This window comes from Grammomys surdaster, unplaced genomic scaffold (assembly GCF_004785775.1).
Source record: "Grammomys surdaster isolate TR1022 unplaced genomic scaffold, NIH_TR_1.0 126059, whole genome shotgun sequence".
In the NCBI taxonomy this organism is placed as follows: domain Eukaryota; kingdom Metazoa; phylum Chordata; class Mammalia; order Rodentia; family Muridae; genus Grammomys; species Grammomys surdaster.
Window position 1 is genome coordinate 2,183,786 of NW_021620869.1, and position 19,221 is coordinate 2,203,006.

A 19,221-nucleotide genomic window follows, 5' to 3' on the forward strand; every position below is an offset into this window, starting at 1 on the left:
GTGGACCTACAAGCTCTGCCTAGGTTCTGGTGCCAGTCCTTCCTAGCTTTCTCCTCTGTTCAGAAGCTGGCTTTGTGGTTATATCTGGTAAAGCCCTGGCCAGTGGGTGACCACTGATCAGGCCACTCCACAGGGATTCCGGAGCAGATGAGAGGCATACATCCGAGGTGGACATCTCCTGCTTCACCTGCTTCCCTCTGGTCCCCTTTCTCCATCTGTTGTCCAGTGTCCTGAGACTGGCTGATGGGCCCATAACAGTGATCACCTGTTTTGATAGATGATCCCTAATAAGGGCCAGGCTTGCACGCTGGCCTGCAGGTACCAGCTGGACACTCACCCGCTGGCTGACCATGTGACACCTGTTAGCCAGCTCCTCCCGCTCAGCATCTGCCTGGGCCAACAGGTCCTCCAATCGTGTCAGCTCCTCTTGAAGGAGCTCACTCTCCTCCTGTGCATGGGTCGTAGGAGCTGGCAGCTCCCGCAGCCCTGTGGGTATAGCATTCAGATCAGGCCAAGGCCCTACCCAAACAACTGGAAGAGGCCATGAGGAACTTCACTTCCTCTCAGTACCGAGCACCCTCCAATCCCTATTGCCTTTGGCAAATATCTCTAACCCCACCTACTCATGGCCAGACCAAGCCCCTACCAATTAAAGCACATGTGTGGGACACTGGGTACCACTCATCATGTCTAAACAGCAGTGGGACTGCTGCTTCAGGGTAGCAGGACCCTGCCCACAGAAGGAAGCTGCTTTTTCAAATATGTAGAGGTATATCTCTGTCCTTTCCCATTGCCCAGTGGTAGCCTGGGGCCATTAGGAGATAGATTAGACAGACCCTTGTGACACAAAGGGGTCATCAGACCCCTGCAGAGGGGAATCATGAGCTCAGTTGGGGATCAGGGAGCCTGCCTGCTATTTGGCCTCCACGCAGGGATGGGTTCCTCGGAGCCTGTTCCTGCAGTGCGCTGATAAGAAAGCTTTGTGTGTGTGTGTGGGGGGGGATAGATGAGGACAGAAATAAAACTCAGGATGTCCCTGCTCAACCTTAACCTAAAGTGTCAGCCTTAGGCTTTTTACTCTAATGAAAAATAAAGCTGGATAAAATCAAGACACTGGTAGCAGAACAATGTCAGAAACGCTGAGATCAGCTCCGTGTGTGGCAGTGATTAATGGCCGTGTGGCTATCAGCTTGACTCCTGAGGATCCAATGAAGGGAGGGTGGTTGGGAAAACGGGGCTGGGAGAGTCTGGGATGGGCAGCCAGAGACACAGGACAGTCCTCGTGGCGTGGCTCCCTGAGCCGGGCTCCAGTGCTCGCTGAGAGGCTCCCCTGGTACCTGAGCGGCCTCAGCCTCACCTGAGAGTGGCTCCTCGCCCAGGCTGCTCGACACAATCTCTCGGATACGGGCTGGCACAGGAGTGGGTAAGGCCCGTTGGCCTTCTCCACGCACAGTTAGTACCCGGTCTTCCCTTCTGGCCATGGGGCTCAGGATGGTGTCTTCCAACTTCTGAAAAACACCCCAGAGCCCTGGTTCTTATAGGCCCGAGACAACCTGCAGGCACCACACACAAGCCGGTTGTTGCCAATGGGAGCCACCACGAGGTCACTTCAATGTAGCAAAGAGTCCTGGAGATAGCAGAGTGGGGCCAGGCTGGTCACCAAAGCCACATGCCCTAGTCTCTCCACCTGTGGGGTGGGATTGTGGAGTGCTTTGGCAAAAATGAGGAAATCAAGAGAATGGGTATCTGAAAGGACTCCTGGCAAAGGTTAGCTCAGCTCACCCTTTTTAACTCTAAGCAGGCGGCACTGAGTCCTGGGCCAGCCTCTCTGGGAGTCTGGAACGGGTGACTTTGGGTCTGTCCACAGATAAAACTTCCACCACCTGCCCTGCCTGGATAGGTTAGGCTCACCTGCACAGTAGAGAAGGGGAGGGGTCCCAAACCCTGCCCAGTGATCGCAGGCCTGGGGAGGGAAGGGGACACTACAGGTAAAGGACTGAGGGCCCACCCCCTGTTCTGAGAGACCCATCTATCATAAGAGGTGTTTTGGGCTCTGTGAGGCTAGACAGGCACAAGGCGACAAAGGTCAGCAGAGGGTGCTTGGTTCTGAGAGCAGCTCAGAGATGTCCCCCTCAGCCTACCCCAGAGGGGAGCTAGAGTGGCCCACTTTCTTGGTGGGTCGTGAGCTAGTGAGCTGTCAGAAGAGAAAACCACATAGGTTCCTGTGTGAGCATAACATCCTGGAGTCCCAGTGAGACAAATCAGAGGGGCCTGGTGCTTTGTGAGGAATCTGACGAGGAGAATGTGACGAGGAACAGCATCTTTTAACCTTATGAATGGTAACATCGATGATGGAGTCTTTGATGTAAACGTCCTTTCACGATTTCCTTCAAACAAGCTAGGCTGCCAGGGGCGAAGAGATTTGATGTTGACAGTAGTCACTCTTCCCTGGTGCCGGGCTGCCTTGAACAGAGAGCCATTAAACTACCATCCTCATTCTTCACAGTCAACTGGACTGTTATGGTGGTCCAGCTGCTTTGAACGGTCCATGAACATCTCATGGCTGCTAGAAACATCACAAGCTGGGCTGCTGGGGCTGACATTCCTTTTTTAGAAGCCTTGTGCTGGTGTCGCCTACTCTTGATAATCCGCACAGACATAAGCAAACCCCACTTGGGACAGGACAGCCTCGTGAACTCCTGATGAAACCACTCACTCTGTAGGTATTGCCACTCATGCTAAAGGGTAAGCACTTTGTCTAGCAACTCCACAAAGAGCCTGTGGCTTGAGCAGCATGGAGCCTGTAGTTGGCTGACCACAAGCGTGCGGTGTATTTTCCAGATAGCTAAGCAGCTTGCTGGCCGCTGCTGTAAAAACCTCCTTTTGGGTGGTTTGTTTGTCCATTTGTGGTCTTTATCATGAGGAAGGCAGCTTGGGCTGGTTGTATGAGTTGCAGACGAGATTCTGAGCTTTCAAGTCTTAGCAAAAGTAGCGGCAGCTGCATTAAAGAGTCCCAAAGCCAAAGAGTCACCAGGAGCCAAGGGCCCTGACACCTGAAGCCGGGAGCTCAAATAGACGCGGTGTTCAAGAAAGCAACTGAGGTTAGAAACTGAAAAGTTAAAGCTAACAAAGAAGCTGGAACTCAGTGAACACAAAGGGCAGAGCCCAGACTGTAGGGACTGCAAGCCCCAGAGGAATTTGGGACAGCTACTGACGGGTTCAGAGGCAAGAGTCTGGGTGCCTAGAACTCAGGATACTGACAGGTGCTCTGTGCCCAGGGTGCTATACCTCTGCCCCAAGCACCTTAAGCAATAAGCTTCTGACTTTGAAAGCTCAGAGCCATAAGTCTCTTGATCCCAAGCTTTGTGCTATATATAGGCCTTTCTGGCTTTGGAAATTCAGGTTGTAAGTCTAAAACTCAAGGTTACCTACACCACGGGAAAGAACGCTTTCTTGCCTTCCTGTGATTCCTACCTAGACAATGGTCTTTAGGGTCTCAGAGTCTCAGCAGGATTTTGTTGAGGGAGACACATGTTTGGGGGAAATGAGCCTGAGATGAAGACCCTGTCAGGTCCTGTGGGCAGGCTTGTTCTATGTCAGCAGGAAACTTCCAGGTATAGGATTAAGAATTGAGGGTTAGGAATAGCCTACAGTGGCCAACCTGCTCTGTCCATGAAGGATGCTTGAACTGAAGACAGTGGCTTAATGACCAGTGACTGATACCAGTGGCCACCCCACTCCCAAAACTTTCCAGGAGCCACATTCTCTTCCACAGTGGGACTCCCCAGACCCCTTTCCCACTGTGAGTTCCCAGAAGCCTCCTGACTCCCAGCTCACTGAAGATCGTTTCTAGTCTGCAGCTCCCGGGTTCTGACTCCCAGGTCTGGGCTGATGGGGAGGCCTTGCTTCTCCAGGTACCCCACGGTCCTTACCCATTCCTCTCGACTGTAGCTAGGCCTCTTTCCACTCTGAATCCTGAATCTCTCTGTGGAGATAAGCTATGGCCTTCACCTAGGCACCCTAAATGTATTGATTCCTCTCTTAAGCTAGCCAGACTGAAATCATGCCAATGTCCAGGTTCTGCACGGCTCTGGACAGGGCTTGTCCTGGTCCCCAGGAGCCCTGGAAAGGTCAGATGCTGCGAGTGAGTGGGCCCAGGGCCTGGCTAACCTATCCCTTCAGGCTGGGGAAAGACTTAACCTTCTCCAAGGCTTTGCCTTTAACTCCCCTAGGTGGTCTTGGTAAGGTGCCTTCCCTTCTCTTCCCTCCAGAGGACCTTCCAGTCTTGCTCTGAGTGGGTGGTCAACAGTCTTCCTTGGGTGCAGCAGCTCCACTGCTGAGGAGGAGGGCTCCCCTTGCTCCTTCCTCTCTGGCCTTGCAGACTCCGGGTGCTCAGACCACCAAGACCGCCCCTGCCTTTCTAAGAGTTAGAGCAGGAGGTGCCCAGCCATTGCTACCCGAGCCTCCTGTTTTGCACAGGGGGAAACTAAGGCCTACTCCGGTGGCAAACAGAACCCTAGGTCCCCAGATTAAAGACGTGATGCTGGCTCCATTCAGAGGTTCCCTCTAGGCCGGAAGGACCCTGCCTCCCCTCCTTCCTCTCCCTGGAGCATCAGCGGCGCCACCCGCTAACGGGAAAGCAGCGGCGCAGCACAAACTTGACTCATTCCTAACGTTTACAGAGGGTCACTTATTAGCCGGGACGTCCCGAGAGGCGCTGGGGGCGTAATAGGTTCCAGCTGTGGCCCGGTGCCTGCGATGGGTCGACGCCTAGCCAAGCAGGAGGGGTGCGGAGGGGGAGCGGGAGGGGCGCGTCCCTGGCAGCCAGCCCTCCCCTCCCGCCTCCAGTCCCCTGCGAGCGGGAGGATTGCAAGCGAGGGCCGCCCCGCCTCCACGCAAATGGCGCGGGGGAGGGGCGCGGGGCTTTGCTACAACGTGCAAGGAAGGAGGTCTGTGCTGACCCGGCCTTGGATCCCCTGGGATCCCACTAGGGACCGCCTCCTTCCCCATACCCAAGGCAGGTCTTGGTGGGGAGTGGGGCTAGGAGAATTTCCAGCTTCTGCCCCGCAGGCCCTGTCCATTGCTGCCACCAGTACCCCCCCAACCCCCAGCCTGGGTGGGTCACCATCTCTAGGGCCGGGATCTTTCTTATATGGCCTGGGGAAGGTTCTAGCGCACAGCAGTGGGAAGCCTGGATAACCTGGGGGGTGGGGTAGGCTCGGATTGTGGGAAGGACTGCCTGGGCAAAAGGGATCTCCATGCTCACTTTCCTAAAAGACCTCAGACTCAGAGAGCTTTTGCCATGTTTGTTCCTTCCAACTGCCCTCCGTGTGTTCGTCAGCTCGACCTATGCCAAAGACCCTAGGGAGGCCAATTCTAGGTCAGTAGCCTATGCATCTAGATGGAGCCCCACATGGGTGCGTTGGAGGCTCAGTGGGGACATACACCACTGCCTCCCACTTGGCTGTGGCCCTGTTGAGGGAGTCCTCTCTAGTGGACGGGCCTCTTTACCTCAGCCTCTGGGTCAGAGCAGGATGCCTTTCTAAGAGAACCGAGGAGGGGCCCACTGTGACCTCAACACACTGTGCTCATAGGTATGTCATGCCACCATCTGTGAAGGTTGGGGCTCCATCCTGTCCTCCAACCCTGCTCCACAGGCATGACCTTTCTATGTGCATTCCTTCCACATTTGGGACAGGGATCACCCTGAAGGGGAATCCAGGCAACACCTAAGGACAACCACTGGTAAGGAAGGGCAGGGACCAATTGGAGCACAGACTCTGAGGTGCTGGCCTCTCACAGCTCTCAGAGCTGCTGTCTAGGTTGGGTGGGAGGAAGTGTCAAGTGTATCTACCACAAGGGGCTTCTAGAGGGGCCAGGGGTGAGGATGCAGGGGTGGAGTGTCCTTTCATTGCTGCTTCAAGCAGTGGAAGCAGAGGAGAGCATTCAGGGATTCCCCCTCTTGGCCTAAGAGTCACCCCAACTGGGGCTTGGCAGGTACCAAAGTGGTCCCCACCCAGTAGGTGAGCTTCCAGGTTGCAGGTAGAGGAGGAAACATAACAAGCAAACTCCATTAAACCCTGTCAGGATGCGATTGAGGAGGTGAGGGCTGGCTCCTGTTTTCCCAGCCAAACTTAAACAGGAACCGTAGTTAGCCCTTAGTGGACTTCCTGGGGTCCTCTTATGGTGCCAGCAGCACTGGGCCACTCCCTAAAGCCTGCGGGGTCTTCCTGTGGCAGGCACGGTGGGATACAGAGATAAATAAGGCCAGTAAGCAGGAACGGAAAAGGACATGAGTTAATTCACTGTCTCTTCTTCATGAGTATGGCCACAGACAGGTGGACAGTTTAGGTCCTGGTCCCGAGGGAAGAGCAGGATGAATTTAAAAAGGAACCTGGCTGCTTCAGGTACAGAGAAAGGCAGGAATCACCTATACCTTCCAAATAAAGAACTCAGCAGCAAGCAATCAGGGCAAGACTGCCAAACCTCCGTTTAAAATCTCTGAGGGTATCCAACAGACAAGCCCCGTGTAACTTGGATACTGTGTCAGGACCGGAACCAGCCTGCAACTCAGTGCAGTTCAGGGGTGGCTTGGCCTGCTGCGTGCTGAGTTCCAACAGTGCCCCCATGTGGCCATTTCCAGTACTGCAGGAAGGCTGCCAGTCCTGCCCAACTTCTGGAACTGAGGTTGGCCTCAGGGACTCCAACATTTTGGATAATAAGAGAACCTGTGACAGTGTGTGAGTTGAGGCAGGTTAAGTGGGTTGAAGTGTCTTAGCACTATCCAAGATCCAGGAGCAGATATTTCAAAATAAAATATCTTGATTTAGAAACTGCCCTTCTTCTCCTGTGTGAGACTATTTGGGACTGCTGACAGGTCTGTGGTAGGACTGAGATTAAACCCTGAGCTCCCAAACACTAGTGGGGATACTTTCTGGATGCCCACGGACCCTCCTTCATTCCTTCAGTGAGCTAGACTGGCCAAGAGCAGGCCCAACTGGAGGCTCAGAGCACCTTGGCATCCTGCAGAGGGTTTGGTCAGGAAGTCTGATGGGCTCTGTTCCTGGTAATGTCTACTCCTGTGTTTGATGGGCTGCCTTTACAGCCACTTTGATTGATATCCCTCACCCCCACCCCACACTGTGCCTGCCAAGCTGGGGTATGGGCATTGCCCCTAAAGCAGAAGCTTGTAAAGCCATGAGGGGGACTGGATGTTGAAGCAGGGGATGAAGACGAAGGGGACTACTTATCCATCCACCCCTAGCACAATGCTTGGCACACAGACAGGCTCAGACAGGTTCCCAGCACAAGTAATTGAAAGTCTTATTGGAACCGCCAAAGGTATGAATCACTGACTACAAAATGACTCACAGCAGGGACTGCTCAGCGGGGTGAGGATGCTGTCTGTCTTGTCTGCTCCTATGTCCTGACACCCACACAGGTTTCCTGGGGAAGGTGGCCAGCCTGCAAAGCAGTGCAAGCAAAGAACGTGGGGCTGAGGGGGAAGCAGAGAGAGGGGTGGGCTAGACAGGAGAGAAGACTGGAGCACCATTGTCAAGGCCTGGAATGTTCTATTGAGGAGGCTGAGCCTGTCTCTGGATTATAGGAAAGAAGGTCTGAAAGAGGATGTGGCCTGTCTGGTTATTGCAGTGGCACTGGTGTCTGGACATGTGGCTCTGGGGACCTAGATAGTCAGTATGTCCTTCCCTGGATGGCATGTGATTGGCATTGAATCTAGGCCACACTTGGACCCCTTTTGGCTCCTGCACTCCTGGGACCCTTGATCTGTGGAGTGAGGCATGACTTTGAAGGGGAAGTGAGAGAGGGTGGCTGGGTCCCCTGCTAGCTCCAGGATGACAAAGGTTAGATGAGAGCTCTGGATCTTTCTACCCACCCACAAGCATCTGGTGATCTAGTACTGAAGTCACTGGGGATTTAATCAGTAGTATTCCACAGGAGGTGCCCATGAAAGCCCTAATGAGGGGCTTGGTGGAGATGCAGGGCTGGGACGGCATGCACCCCAACGGGTGCTCCAGTGCTACACCCCTCCCCAGACCTGCCATACTTCTTTGTGGATGTCCTTGATCCACAAAGTTGATGTTTAAGTCAGGGCAGCGGTGTCTGGGTGTTGAGAGCTGTTCTGGCAGGTTACTGAACTGGAGGAGACCTCAGATTTAACCGGCCAGTCAGAGGTCAGAGGGCAGTCTATGATGGTGTCTGAAGTGCTTCATCCTGTGAGGCTGAGCCCTAGCACTAACCCCTGGGAAGCCGGTGTTAGAACAGGTGGATTTGAGAGGGTTAAAGACTTGCTTGTCACCAGCAGCTGAGCCAGTGAAAACAGTTCCTACGGCTGAAGTCTTGCTTTAAACACAGAAGAAAACAGGAATGTAAAGTAGCAAAGCCACTGTAGGAAAATAAGGTGGCGATTCCTTAAAAGGTCCGTGTAGAATTAGAGCTAGATCCCACAGCCCTTCTAGAACAGACCCCACAAAAATGACACCAGAGACCCAGACGGATGGACCTGCACCCTGCTGATGATATCATTGATCCCAGTGGGGAAGCAGCTCAGTAGTCCATGCAGGGAAACCCCGTGAGTGGTGAGCAATGCATGGTCCACCCACAGGAGGGACTGCCACTCAGCCATGCTGTGACATGGGACGACCTTTAACCTTACAGATTCGGTTCAATTCACATGAGGCTCCTAGAACTGGCAGATATACAGAGACATCGAGTAGGCCGGTGGCTGCCATGGGCTGGGAGAGTTGGTGTTTCATGGGGATGACAGTTTGAGAGGATGAAACCATTTGGGGGTTGGATGCTGGTAATGGTTGAGAAGAGTGCAAATACTACTGAACTGCACTTTAAAATAGGCAAAAGGGTGGCTTTTGTGTTATTTATATTTTATTACAGATTGAAAATTGAAAAAGGCTGAAAGTCAGTGAGCCACACACAGATCTCAAATTAGACGGGCAAAAAAAATCACAAATTAAAAACAAAGGGAAAATAAATATGTGGGCTGATTAAATATAAAAACATAAAATGGAATGTGCTGGCTGTGTTTTGTCAACTTGACACCAACCTAGACATATTTGAGAAGGGGGAATCTTAACTGAGAGAATGCCTCTATAAGATCGGCCTGTATGCAAGTCTGTGGGATATTGTCTGGATTAATGACTGACGTGGGAAGGCCCAGCGCACTGAAGGCAGTGCCACCCCTGGACAGGTGGTCCTGGATATGAAAACAGACAGAGCAAGCCATTAAGGAGCGTTTCCCCATGGCCTCTGTGCCAGCTCCTGCCTCCAGGTTCCGTCCCTGACTCCCAGGATGATGGACTACAAGCTGTAAGAGGCTTCTCCAAGTTGCTTTTGATCATGGTGTTTTATCACAGCAATAGACACCCTAAGTAAGACAAGAACTGCATGCTACCAGCCAAGGAGATGAAGAAGCAGGTGCCACTCAGGGAGACCCACTCATCTCTGGTTAGTCTAGCACTTTCTTGGACTTAGACAGAAGGTCTTGAGTTCTGGACACTGTATCGGGAGGCAGAGGTGGCTGCTCTCCCTGCTTCAGGTCCCATGATATTACTGCCTCTGTTCATATCCTGCTGCTATGGTGAGGCTGGGCCTTGTACAGAAATGAGGGTCATGGAGCTCATGGGGCTAGATGCAGTGTTTCTGCTGGGCACGGGGAAGGTGTCCGGCTACAACCCAACATGGCAGACACCATTGTGATGGATGTGTGTGTGAAAGAACAGAATATATAGTGTGTGGTGAGAAGGAGTCAGACGGCTTAGGAGCCAGATTTTCTGCCTTTAAAAAACAAACCCAACTCATTCTGGAGGGAAGTAGGGGCCAGAGAGAAGCACAGCAAATCCTTCTGGGGCCTGTGCCCCATGACCTAAACACTTTCCACTCCTCGTTAGCATCACTCCCTAGACTTCCAGCTTGTGAACCCTTTGGGGGTACATTCAAACCACACCCAAGCCATAGCAACAGCCAACAGCAATAGCCAACAAAATATGAAAATTTATAATGGACAAGTTCCCAGAAACTAGAACTTTTACCCAAAAGAAACAGTTGGGAAAGCTCTATGCCATTAAAGCCACCAACTCAAGAGTGGGAAACCTTCCCACTCTACAGCCCACCCATCTTGGATGTACTGTCCGTTCTGGGTCTGAGAGGATCCAGGAAGCTCCTCTTCCTGATGCACAGTGAGCCCCTCCTTTCGTGTGTAATTTTAGGGGGTCTTTGAACTCACAAAGCCAATGTCTTGCCCTCAGGGACCAATCTGAGGGCTTCCAAGCCTGGATTCCAGTTCTAGCCCTCAAGTGGCCTGTGGGGCTGGGTGCTCTGGGATACTGTGCAGTGGTGTGTGTGTGTGTGTGTGTGTGTGTGTGTGTGTCTGTGCACAGATGAAGCAAGGAGAAGGGAAATCTGGCCCAAAGAAGACGGATGCTGAGGAGCTCTTCCGGGCATAGGGAGTGGATTGACGTCAAAGCCTTTGCTTCTGGTCTGTGGGAGGCTTTTCCCACTCAAGCTCTGCCCTTCTCCTAGTCTCCTAGTTCCCTGTATGTAGCACATACAGAATCCCTAGAGTTTGCCATTAGTCTGAGAGGGCTATCTGGGCATCTCATGGCGCCTGCCTGCTTGCATGCTCACCTCATGTAATTGCACAGAGATCTCAATCACTGCTGTGCAAATAGCAGGTGTGGCTGGGCAGACAGAAAAGCCTCACCGGTCTCTGTATGACTTTCAGGTGACAGCTTCCCAGGGACAGTGGGACCAGGTGCATGCAGAGCTCCCCCAACATCCATGCCCAGAGATGTTTGCATCATTCTGGGATTCTACCTCAAGAACATGGGCAAACACACAGCCACTCACTTCCACCCTCAGGCCTCCGAGGAGCTAGCTATCAGGTCCTTACAGGGTGATGTATGCTCCAATGGGTGCTGGGCTGTGTTTTGTGAGCTCTGGTGTGTTGACCCTCTTTCTGAACCCATCACTGGCCTTGCTCTCAGAATTCAGCCTGAAACCCCTTTGGGCAGAAGTGTCAGTGTCCGCTCAGGTGAGAGTACCCACCCAGGACATTCTCTTGCCTTGTTGGATCAATTAACTTATTTTAAAATTACATTTATTTATTTGTGTGTGGGATTGGGATATGTGTGTGCCATAGTGTGTGCATAGAGGTCCTGGGGTATATTTGGGGAGTTGGATCTCTTTACCATGTGACTCCCTGGGATCAAACTCAGGTCATCAGACTCGATGGCAACTGTCTTCACTCACTGAGCCATCTCCTCCACCCCAACTGACTTTAATACTCTGTTTGCATCACGGCCTGTCCTATGTGGGCAGATGTGTGGGCTTACGTGTACAGAGATGCTAACAGGTTGTTTAGCCACCTGGCACCATCTGTGCAGTTGGTTACTCCTTTCAGGGAATCTGATGTATTGTTTACTTAGGACCACGTCAACCCCCTGCAGCAAGGCTTTGAGGGTCTGAGAACTGGGTTAATGAACACCTGTGTCAGCAGGTCCATCTGGGGTACAGTGAGTCCCCAGTGGTCAGGGACTGGCTGGCTGGATGATGACAGTGTAGGGGAAGCAAGATGTGGACTGGCAAGTAAGAAGGGGTGTGGGGGAGGGGGAGGGGAATACAGGGCTAATTGTGTTGGTTCTGTTTTACAGGTAAGTTCTATGAAGACAGAAACGGAACTTCTGCAGTTTATAGAGCGGGTACTGGTGATAGCTCCAAATGGAAGCCCCTCTTCTAAGCTCAGACTCAACTGCTCCCATTCCCAGCCACTAAAACAGGGGAGCCCCTACTGCCCCGTCCCTTCCACCTTGGTGTGCAGGCTGCAAGCCCAGGGCTCCAGAGGGGTGCTGGCTTTCTGAGCTGCTTCGCCTGTCTGGAGATCCACACTTGCACGCTCACAGTCACACTGAGCACATGCACAGGTAGACCGTGCTCTTGGGGGTGGGGGGAGGTGCAGCTGCACTCCCGACAGCGTCCTATCTAAAAGTGCTCTCAAGACCTGCTCTTCAGGGGTCAAGGAGGGGACAGCCGCTTCACTGACCTGGATTACGGTGTCCAGCCCCAACTGAGACTGCTCTGTGCTGTTTCCATCATCAGGATTGCTGGACGTGGAGCTCATCCTGGGTGAGAACACAGGACCTCAGATACTTAGCACCCTGGCTCCTCAGTGCGGCTCTTCCTTGAGCCTCAACTGCCCAGTACCCGCCTCCCCACACCTGCATGCCGTACCTGGAGCCACTGTGCTGGTTCTGCCCCGTTGAATTCACTTGCTCCTGAGCATCCAGCTGCCCCACCTTGACTGTGGAGACCACATGCCAAACAAGCCTGTGAGTGTTGCTGTGGCAACCAGGACGCTGAGGGCCGGGTTTCCCTGGTAAAAGGAGTAGGGGCTGTGAGGACTAAGGAACACTGTTGCCTGAAGCGGTTTCCCTGGAGACCTGGAGTAAAGCTGACCCGAGGGAGGAACCAGCCTCTTCCCAGAGCCCCTGTTTACTGTCTAGGGAGACTTGTTTGCTTGCTGATCACACCCAGGGGTGCAGACCACAAGCCCGTTCAGGGTCACCAACTGACTTAGTTTATGTGCCAAAGAACTCTGTGATCAGTAGTGAGATGTGTGCCTCAGATGTCTAAGGATTGGGGAGGGACAGACCTTCCCCAGGAGCAAAGGTCTTCCTTTGTAGCAAAGGCCTTCATCCCCTACCCCTTGAAGCCTGGCCAGTTACCTGCCCTGCAATGTCCTACCTAGGCTGCACAGAATCCCATCCTCCCCAGTTATCCTGTTGGTACTGATCTGGCTCACAAACTTATCAATAGACTCTCAACCTACTTCTGAGACCTTCTGAACTCTGCTGATGTCTCTGTACGTTCATTCTGTAACCCATGCATCTGCATACAGATACGGAGATGCATTTACTGTCTGCTGTGTGATGTCAATGTTAACAATTAGTAATTAAAACTGGAATAAACAAATCTGCCTTTACCTTAGGCCAGGCTACCCAATATGTAAATTATATGTAAAATTTGTTGTTGAAACTGTTAAACCTTGTATGTTCATTGTTATTCAATATGTAGAAAGCACAAACACATTCGTCTGTTTTTCTGGCATAGCATGCTTATCATAAAGAGGTCCCAGGGATAGGAGGGCTGGTTCTCAGGAGGGGCCACCCTGTTCCTTACGCGGGCATTGACCCCTATATCTAGTCTCTAGGATGGACTCTACCAGTGGACAACTGCCTTGCTCTGTCCTCCTCTGCTGTCTGAAAGCCCCTGATGTTGCTCACTAATCCACCCCTCCTGGCCATGTACAGGAGCTTAAGACCCCCATCCCTGCACTCTGGATTCTGATTGGTCTGGGCCCTTATGTGGTCCAGGGCTATTGATGACAAGGAGAATTTTCAGTGCAAGCCCAGAGTATGTTCTATAATGAACCCTGTTATATTGTGGATAGTGGGTCTCATGAGGACCTTGGCCAGTTCTGACCATTCTCCTAACTGACTGGACTGTTGGACCCAGAACCCTGAGCCTCGTGTCCTGAGGACTGGGGAGCAGTTCTGCTGCAGTTGTCAAGGACATGTCCCTACTGTCCATTCTCCCAGCATGTGACCAATTTTGACCCTGTCTGTGGCCACCTGTTGTGCAGTCTGTTCAATACTTCTGTACTTGGAGGGAGACTCCCTTTCAGAGGGGCTCCTGCCATCATTCCTTTCTCCATACCTGAAAACTCACCAGAAACAGCCCCAGAACATGACAAACCTTGGATTCCCAACTCCTCGGAGGATGGTTCATAGCAGTTGGGGCACTGAACTTGAACATCATCATGGTTGGCCTCAGGCATGGACAGGCACAGACACACTGGTGATAGTGGGAAGTTAGCCTTGGTACAGGGTCTGGGTTGTGGTGATTCAGAACAAGTACAGTGCATAGGGCCCACTTCCTGCTAGACCTACATGGCATGCACTTCTGACAGCAAAGGGGATGCAACCCAGACCAGACCAGCCTTGGCTGCCCTCAAGAGTCACTCTCCATGAGCAATGACTGCCGCCTCTGGACCTGTGAGTTCAGCCCGTGAGCAGTCCACCCTGTCTCTGGGGCATAGAGTCACCAAAGGGACAGAGATGACCACAGACGGCAAGTCAGATTCCAGAGCAGTTCCAGCCAGACAGGCTATCCTGGGACTGTGGAGCATTCCTGTGCGCCCTCCACCCTCTTCATGAGAGTTGTCCCTCACATGAACTGTGCCCAGGGGATGCCAGAGCCACGCCACGGCCAGGCATCCGAGCTACTTTTGAAGCCGAATGACACCATCCTCATTCCTGGCTGCTGAGTGAGGTGGAGAGGCCAGGGTAGGTGAGGTTATGGGCACTTGGCCTTCTCATAGAAGGCACATGCAGGACCCTCCATGTGGACCTCTGATGTCCCTTCCCTACTGTAAGAAGGTTTGGGTCAGGGATGGCAAATTACGGAATTCATAAGGCTGAGGATGGAGGCCAACTGTGTCTGAGGGGTCAAGATAAGGAGGACCTGAGGGGTTCCCTGGGCAGAGGAGAGCATCACCCTCTACCCTCTCCGTGTACGGACTGTTCCCAGGGTGTTTGGTGGATGGTACTGGATCATCTCTGGCAGTGACTTCCTGGATACACCATACAAACATGATGTCAGCAATAGCAGATGATTTGGACTCCATCAACATTAAATCATAACACATAGGAGGGCAATATTAAGAAAGAGAAAATAGAGCAGGAGGGCAATATTAAGAAAGAGAAAATAGAGCACACGGGATGTTATGTGAGAAAACATTTGCAAGTCATCTATCTGATAGAGGAATCAAATCTAAAATATGTAAGAATTTTCTAGCACTCAGCAATACAGCACAATAAAAAACAAGCCAAGAATGGGAACGGACATTTCTCTGTCAGGCGCATATAAAGGGCCAGTAAGCCTACAGAAATGTATGACCTTATTAAGTATTTGGGGGAAACTGTGAGACAAATGTCACACCTGTTAGGGTGGTTATTGTTAAGATGAGAAGCTGATGATGGTGTGGATTAACTGGGGGCCTTGTTGCTGGAATGTGAAGTGAGAAGCCACCCGAATACAAGATGGTACTTCCTCAAAACTCAAGCACAGGCCATGTGACTGGGCGATTCCATGTCTGGGTGTGTCCCCAGAACAGAAAACAGAGATGGAGAGATTTGGCTGCCATATTCATAGCAACCCTCGTGTCTGCTGATGGGTGAATAGATAAGAAGTATTTGGCCTGTCCATACAGTGGATGATTGTGCTGTATTTAGCAGGAGGGACGTTCCGACACATGCTGTGGCAGGGATGGACCTGGAGGATGTCAGGTTGAGTGAAGTAAGCCAGCCACGAGACAGGACTGAGCAGTTCCATCCATGAAGTTCCTTGAGAGGTTCAGATCTCCAGACAGAAGCACCTACGCTCCCCATTCAGTGCTGAGGCTGGGGAGGAGTGGGGAGCTAGTGTCTCATGGCCACACAGTTTCTGTTTGAGAAGAGAGTCTGGCAGGGCATGGTGGGGCATACGGAACACTTGACACAGAGACAGGTAGAGCTCTGTGAGTCCAAGGCTAGCCTAGTCTACAGAGTAAGTTCTGGGTTAGCCAGGGCTATATAGTGAGACCATGTCGAAAGAAAGAGAGAGAGAGAGAGAGAGAGAGAGAGAGAGAGAGAGAGAGAGAATGAGAAGGCTGGCTATGAGCACATGGAGAGAGGGAGAAGGGGAGAGAGAACAGAGCAGCAGCAAGAAGACAAGCAAGAGAGCCAACGTGGACATTTTAATGCCCTGAATAGCATTCCTTAATATGGTAAAAATAATAAATGCTATGCATATTTATTTAATAAAACCCCACATGCAACCCCTAAAATAAACCCAAAAATCTTTCTTGTGAACATGGACATACGGACAGAACCAGCAGAGACTGCACCCACCGACTCTGAATCTGAACTGGCTAGCTTCTAGTCTGTCCTGGGCTGATCAAATGGCCCGGGGACAGGAAGGGCACCTGTGTTGGGGTGATACACTGTGTGCTTCCTCACCCTGACAGACTACCCCTCAACACGCCCTTTTACACCTAGTCTGGTACCCTTCTCCTTTGCTAGGACATCACCTGTCTCGTGTCCCCTGCTTCCCTGAACCAATAGCCCAGCTCCCACACCTCTGTTTGCTCAGCACCAGGCCTGTTGGAACCCCATGTGGCTGAGTAGTAGGCCAGGACTCAGATGTTCCCATCAGGCAGTGGTGGGGTGATAGTAAGGCCAGACTGCAGGTGGATGGCAGGTGGTATCCCAGTCCTGGGTCAGCAAAGTGTGTGTCCCAGAGCCCCAGTACATCTCCAGACACACAGGAGCTTCACATATTATATGTTTCCTATACACCATGTCAGAGGAGCCTCTGGCCCAGATCATCCTTCTGATAGAGACCCGAGGCCTGAGGTTGAGTAACAGGGGGGCTGGTAGAGAAGGTGAAGCCTGAGAAGGGAGACTGTACCACCATCCCTGAACAGGGCAGAAAGAAGGAGCAAGGAAGACTGCAGTGAAGGACGGATGGGAAGATGGTCTTGTGTGGCCTTGACCCCTCCTCTTCTATGGATGGATGCTGGGAAGGCAGATGGAATAGATGGGACCAAGCCTCCCTTTCTTGTCACCTTCCCACCTGGGATCCACACTCTTATACTGCCTCTCCCCAGCCAAGTAAGGAACCAGGGGAACGTGGGAACGTGGAGATTTTCCATGGCTTGAACCCTTTATGGGCATGCTCTGAGGATCCAGCTGTGTGAGAAAGGAAAACAGCTGGAAAGGTATAACTCCAGCTCCTGCCTGAAGTTTGTTGGTGATGCTGATGGGAGTCATGCATGATGGGAGCTAGCATGCTGCTATCCCCTCAGCCTTAAGCTTGGATCTCCACAGTTACAGTCCCGGCAAACAGCAGCTCAGCTCCAGGCTGTCAGTTAGCCTGGGACTGACGCTAGCCTTGTAGCTTCTGGGACACATACTAGCCTTGAATGCATCTGGTAGACTGGTTTTCCCCATAGTTCTTTTTTTAAATGCTAGGACAGTGGTTCTCAACCTGTGGGTCGCGACCCCTTAGGAGCGTCAAATGACCTTTTCACAGGGATTGCATATCAGATATTTATGTTATGATTCACAGCAGCAGCAAAATTACAGTTATGAAGTAGTAACAAATAATTTTATAGTTGGAAGTGAACTGTTTTAAAGGGTCACAGCATTAGGAACGATTGGACATTCTGCCTTCTCTTGAGACCCAGCATGGGGACAGGCACGGTAGATCCTGCTCAACCCTGCTCTTGGCTAGGTGGCTGCCTGACAGCAGCTCTGGTGTGGGTAGGGTTTCCCAGGCCTGCCTGTCTGCTGGAGCTCACCCTGTTGGCTCTGTCATTCCCTCCAGGTTATTATTGTCCTCCAGAATACCCACAGCTCCTTGTCCCCAGCGTCAGTGCTTCCTGAAGAGCATTTGCCTCAGATACTCGCTTGTCCCACATACGATAAGCCCGGAGTTCTCAAAAGCACCCTTAGGTGGGCTGTGGGGCTGGCACATGTGCCAACAATGACTTCAGCCACTGTGAGCATTAGGTCACTAGGTTGTAGAGAGTCAGCTGTCTCGTTTTGACCCTTCTCAGTGGCCACACACACACACTCCACTTCTGAGGAGCTCATACAGTGGGGGCAGACTGAGCAAATAAAACACAGGTCTCACCATTCTGCATAAACAGGTGATGCTTATGATCTTTCCTGCAAGTTCCATGTGAATCCCAGAGCCATCCGGTCTTAGCTGTGTGCTGTGTGCACTGTCAGTTGTCTACACTGATGTTAGATTATGATGCTGTGTAGCAGGCAATGGGTACAGGCCGTGACAGAGGACTAGGGTTTGTTCAGCATGGAGAACACTGCTGTTACATCTGGGATTCTGAATCGTTCACTTCCTCATGGTCACTTGCTTCTCCAGGAGAGGGGCTTGCTGGTGTCAGGACCTCTGGGTGGCCAAGAGTCTGCTGGGCACTGCCAGAGTGCGGAAGCAGCTGGGAGCATCCATCATGTGACCTCCGATTTTTGGTCAAGAACTTTGAGTCTGTAAGGACAGTGACTCTCTGTGGGCCACACACAGAGGGCCTCTGCACACATCTCCCCTGGAATCTCACTTTCTGTGTCCATGTTGAGCTTTAACAGACAACAAGGACTCTGGGCAGAGGGACTCTGTCAGACCAGAGTTCCAGAAAGAAATGCCACTGCTTACAAATGAGGAGGGTCCCCTCCCAGAGTCTACTATGAATGTTGGTGGACCTCAGTTGACCTTTCTTAGGGCACCAGCTGGTGCCTATCTTCTTGTGTGCTGACTTTTGGCCATTGTTGCAAAACCTGGAGTCTGGCACAAAATTGCCTAGTAGACAGTTGAAGTGGTGGCCTGGGAAGTCGACATGCCTGTGTCCTAGTGTGGTGGCATGTGACTCCAGGTCACAGGAGGGGAGAGACAACCAAATGAGGAGGAGCTTAGGCAGCACCTTGCTCAGGGGTGCCTGGGTACCCTAAGTGACTTTAGAAGACTTCTGTGAGATGACGTGGAGAGAAAAGCAATGAAAGCCCAGGCTTTTCCCACCCCTTGTGGCAGGCTGGCAACTGGCCTCTTGCTGTGTCAGAGCCTGTACGCGGCTCTCAAAAGGAAAACGTGAGGACTGGAAACTTCATTTGGTGGCCCTGGATACCACCTCAGTTTTCCTCATAAGAGACAGACAGAAGGCAGAGAGAGGAACATGGGGTAGGGTCTACAGCAGACTAGGACAGAGGCAGCATGATGTCCCTCAAGGCAGCTGTAGCCATTAGATCCAAAAAAAAGCCTACCATGCTCCCGTGGAGCCTCCTGAGGGAGCTCAGCCACTGGTACCTTGACTAAGACTTCCAGCCTTTCTGCTCTGGAATCCAGGTCTGCTATAGGGAGCTGGTGGCTCAGGGCACCCACCATGCCTCTGTGCAACATCCGTGCAGTCTATAGATAGCCATCGGTCCATGTGTGAAGAGCTGAGACAGTTACTGAACACACTTACTGAAATCTGTATCATGCACTCCATTCAGACTGGAATGTCCCCTCCCTGCTAGTCTTTCCCAGAGCACTTGGGAATTCCCGAGGTATGAAGCCAGTATACTTGGCCCTGTGCTT

The 19,221-nt window shown here is 52.0% G+C and overlaps 1 protein-coding gene across 1 annotated transcript in view; it reads right to left on the reverse strand.

Moving 5' to 3' along the window:
- The window catches only part of Crocc2 (ciliary rootlet coiled-coil, rootletin family member 2), a 60,335-nt gene extending 48,184 nt beyond the window's left edge, over positions 1–12,151 (reverse strand). Inside the window, exons 1-3 of the mRNA XM_028755390.1 lie at positions 12,074–12,151; positions 1,358–1,508; positions 338–486 (exon numbers count right to left, since the gene is read on the reverse strand). Of these exons, the coding sequence (XP_028611223.1) occupies positions 338–486; positions 1,358–1,508; positions 12,074–12,151 (378 nt within the window). The remainder of the gene's footprint in view (positions 1–337; positions 487–1,357; positions 1,509–12,073) is intronic.
- Between the last annotated feature and the right edge of the window lie 7,070 nt (positions 12,152–19,221).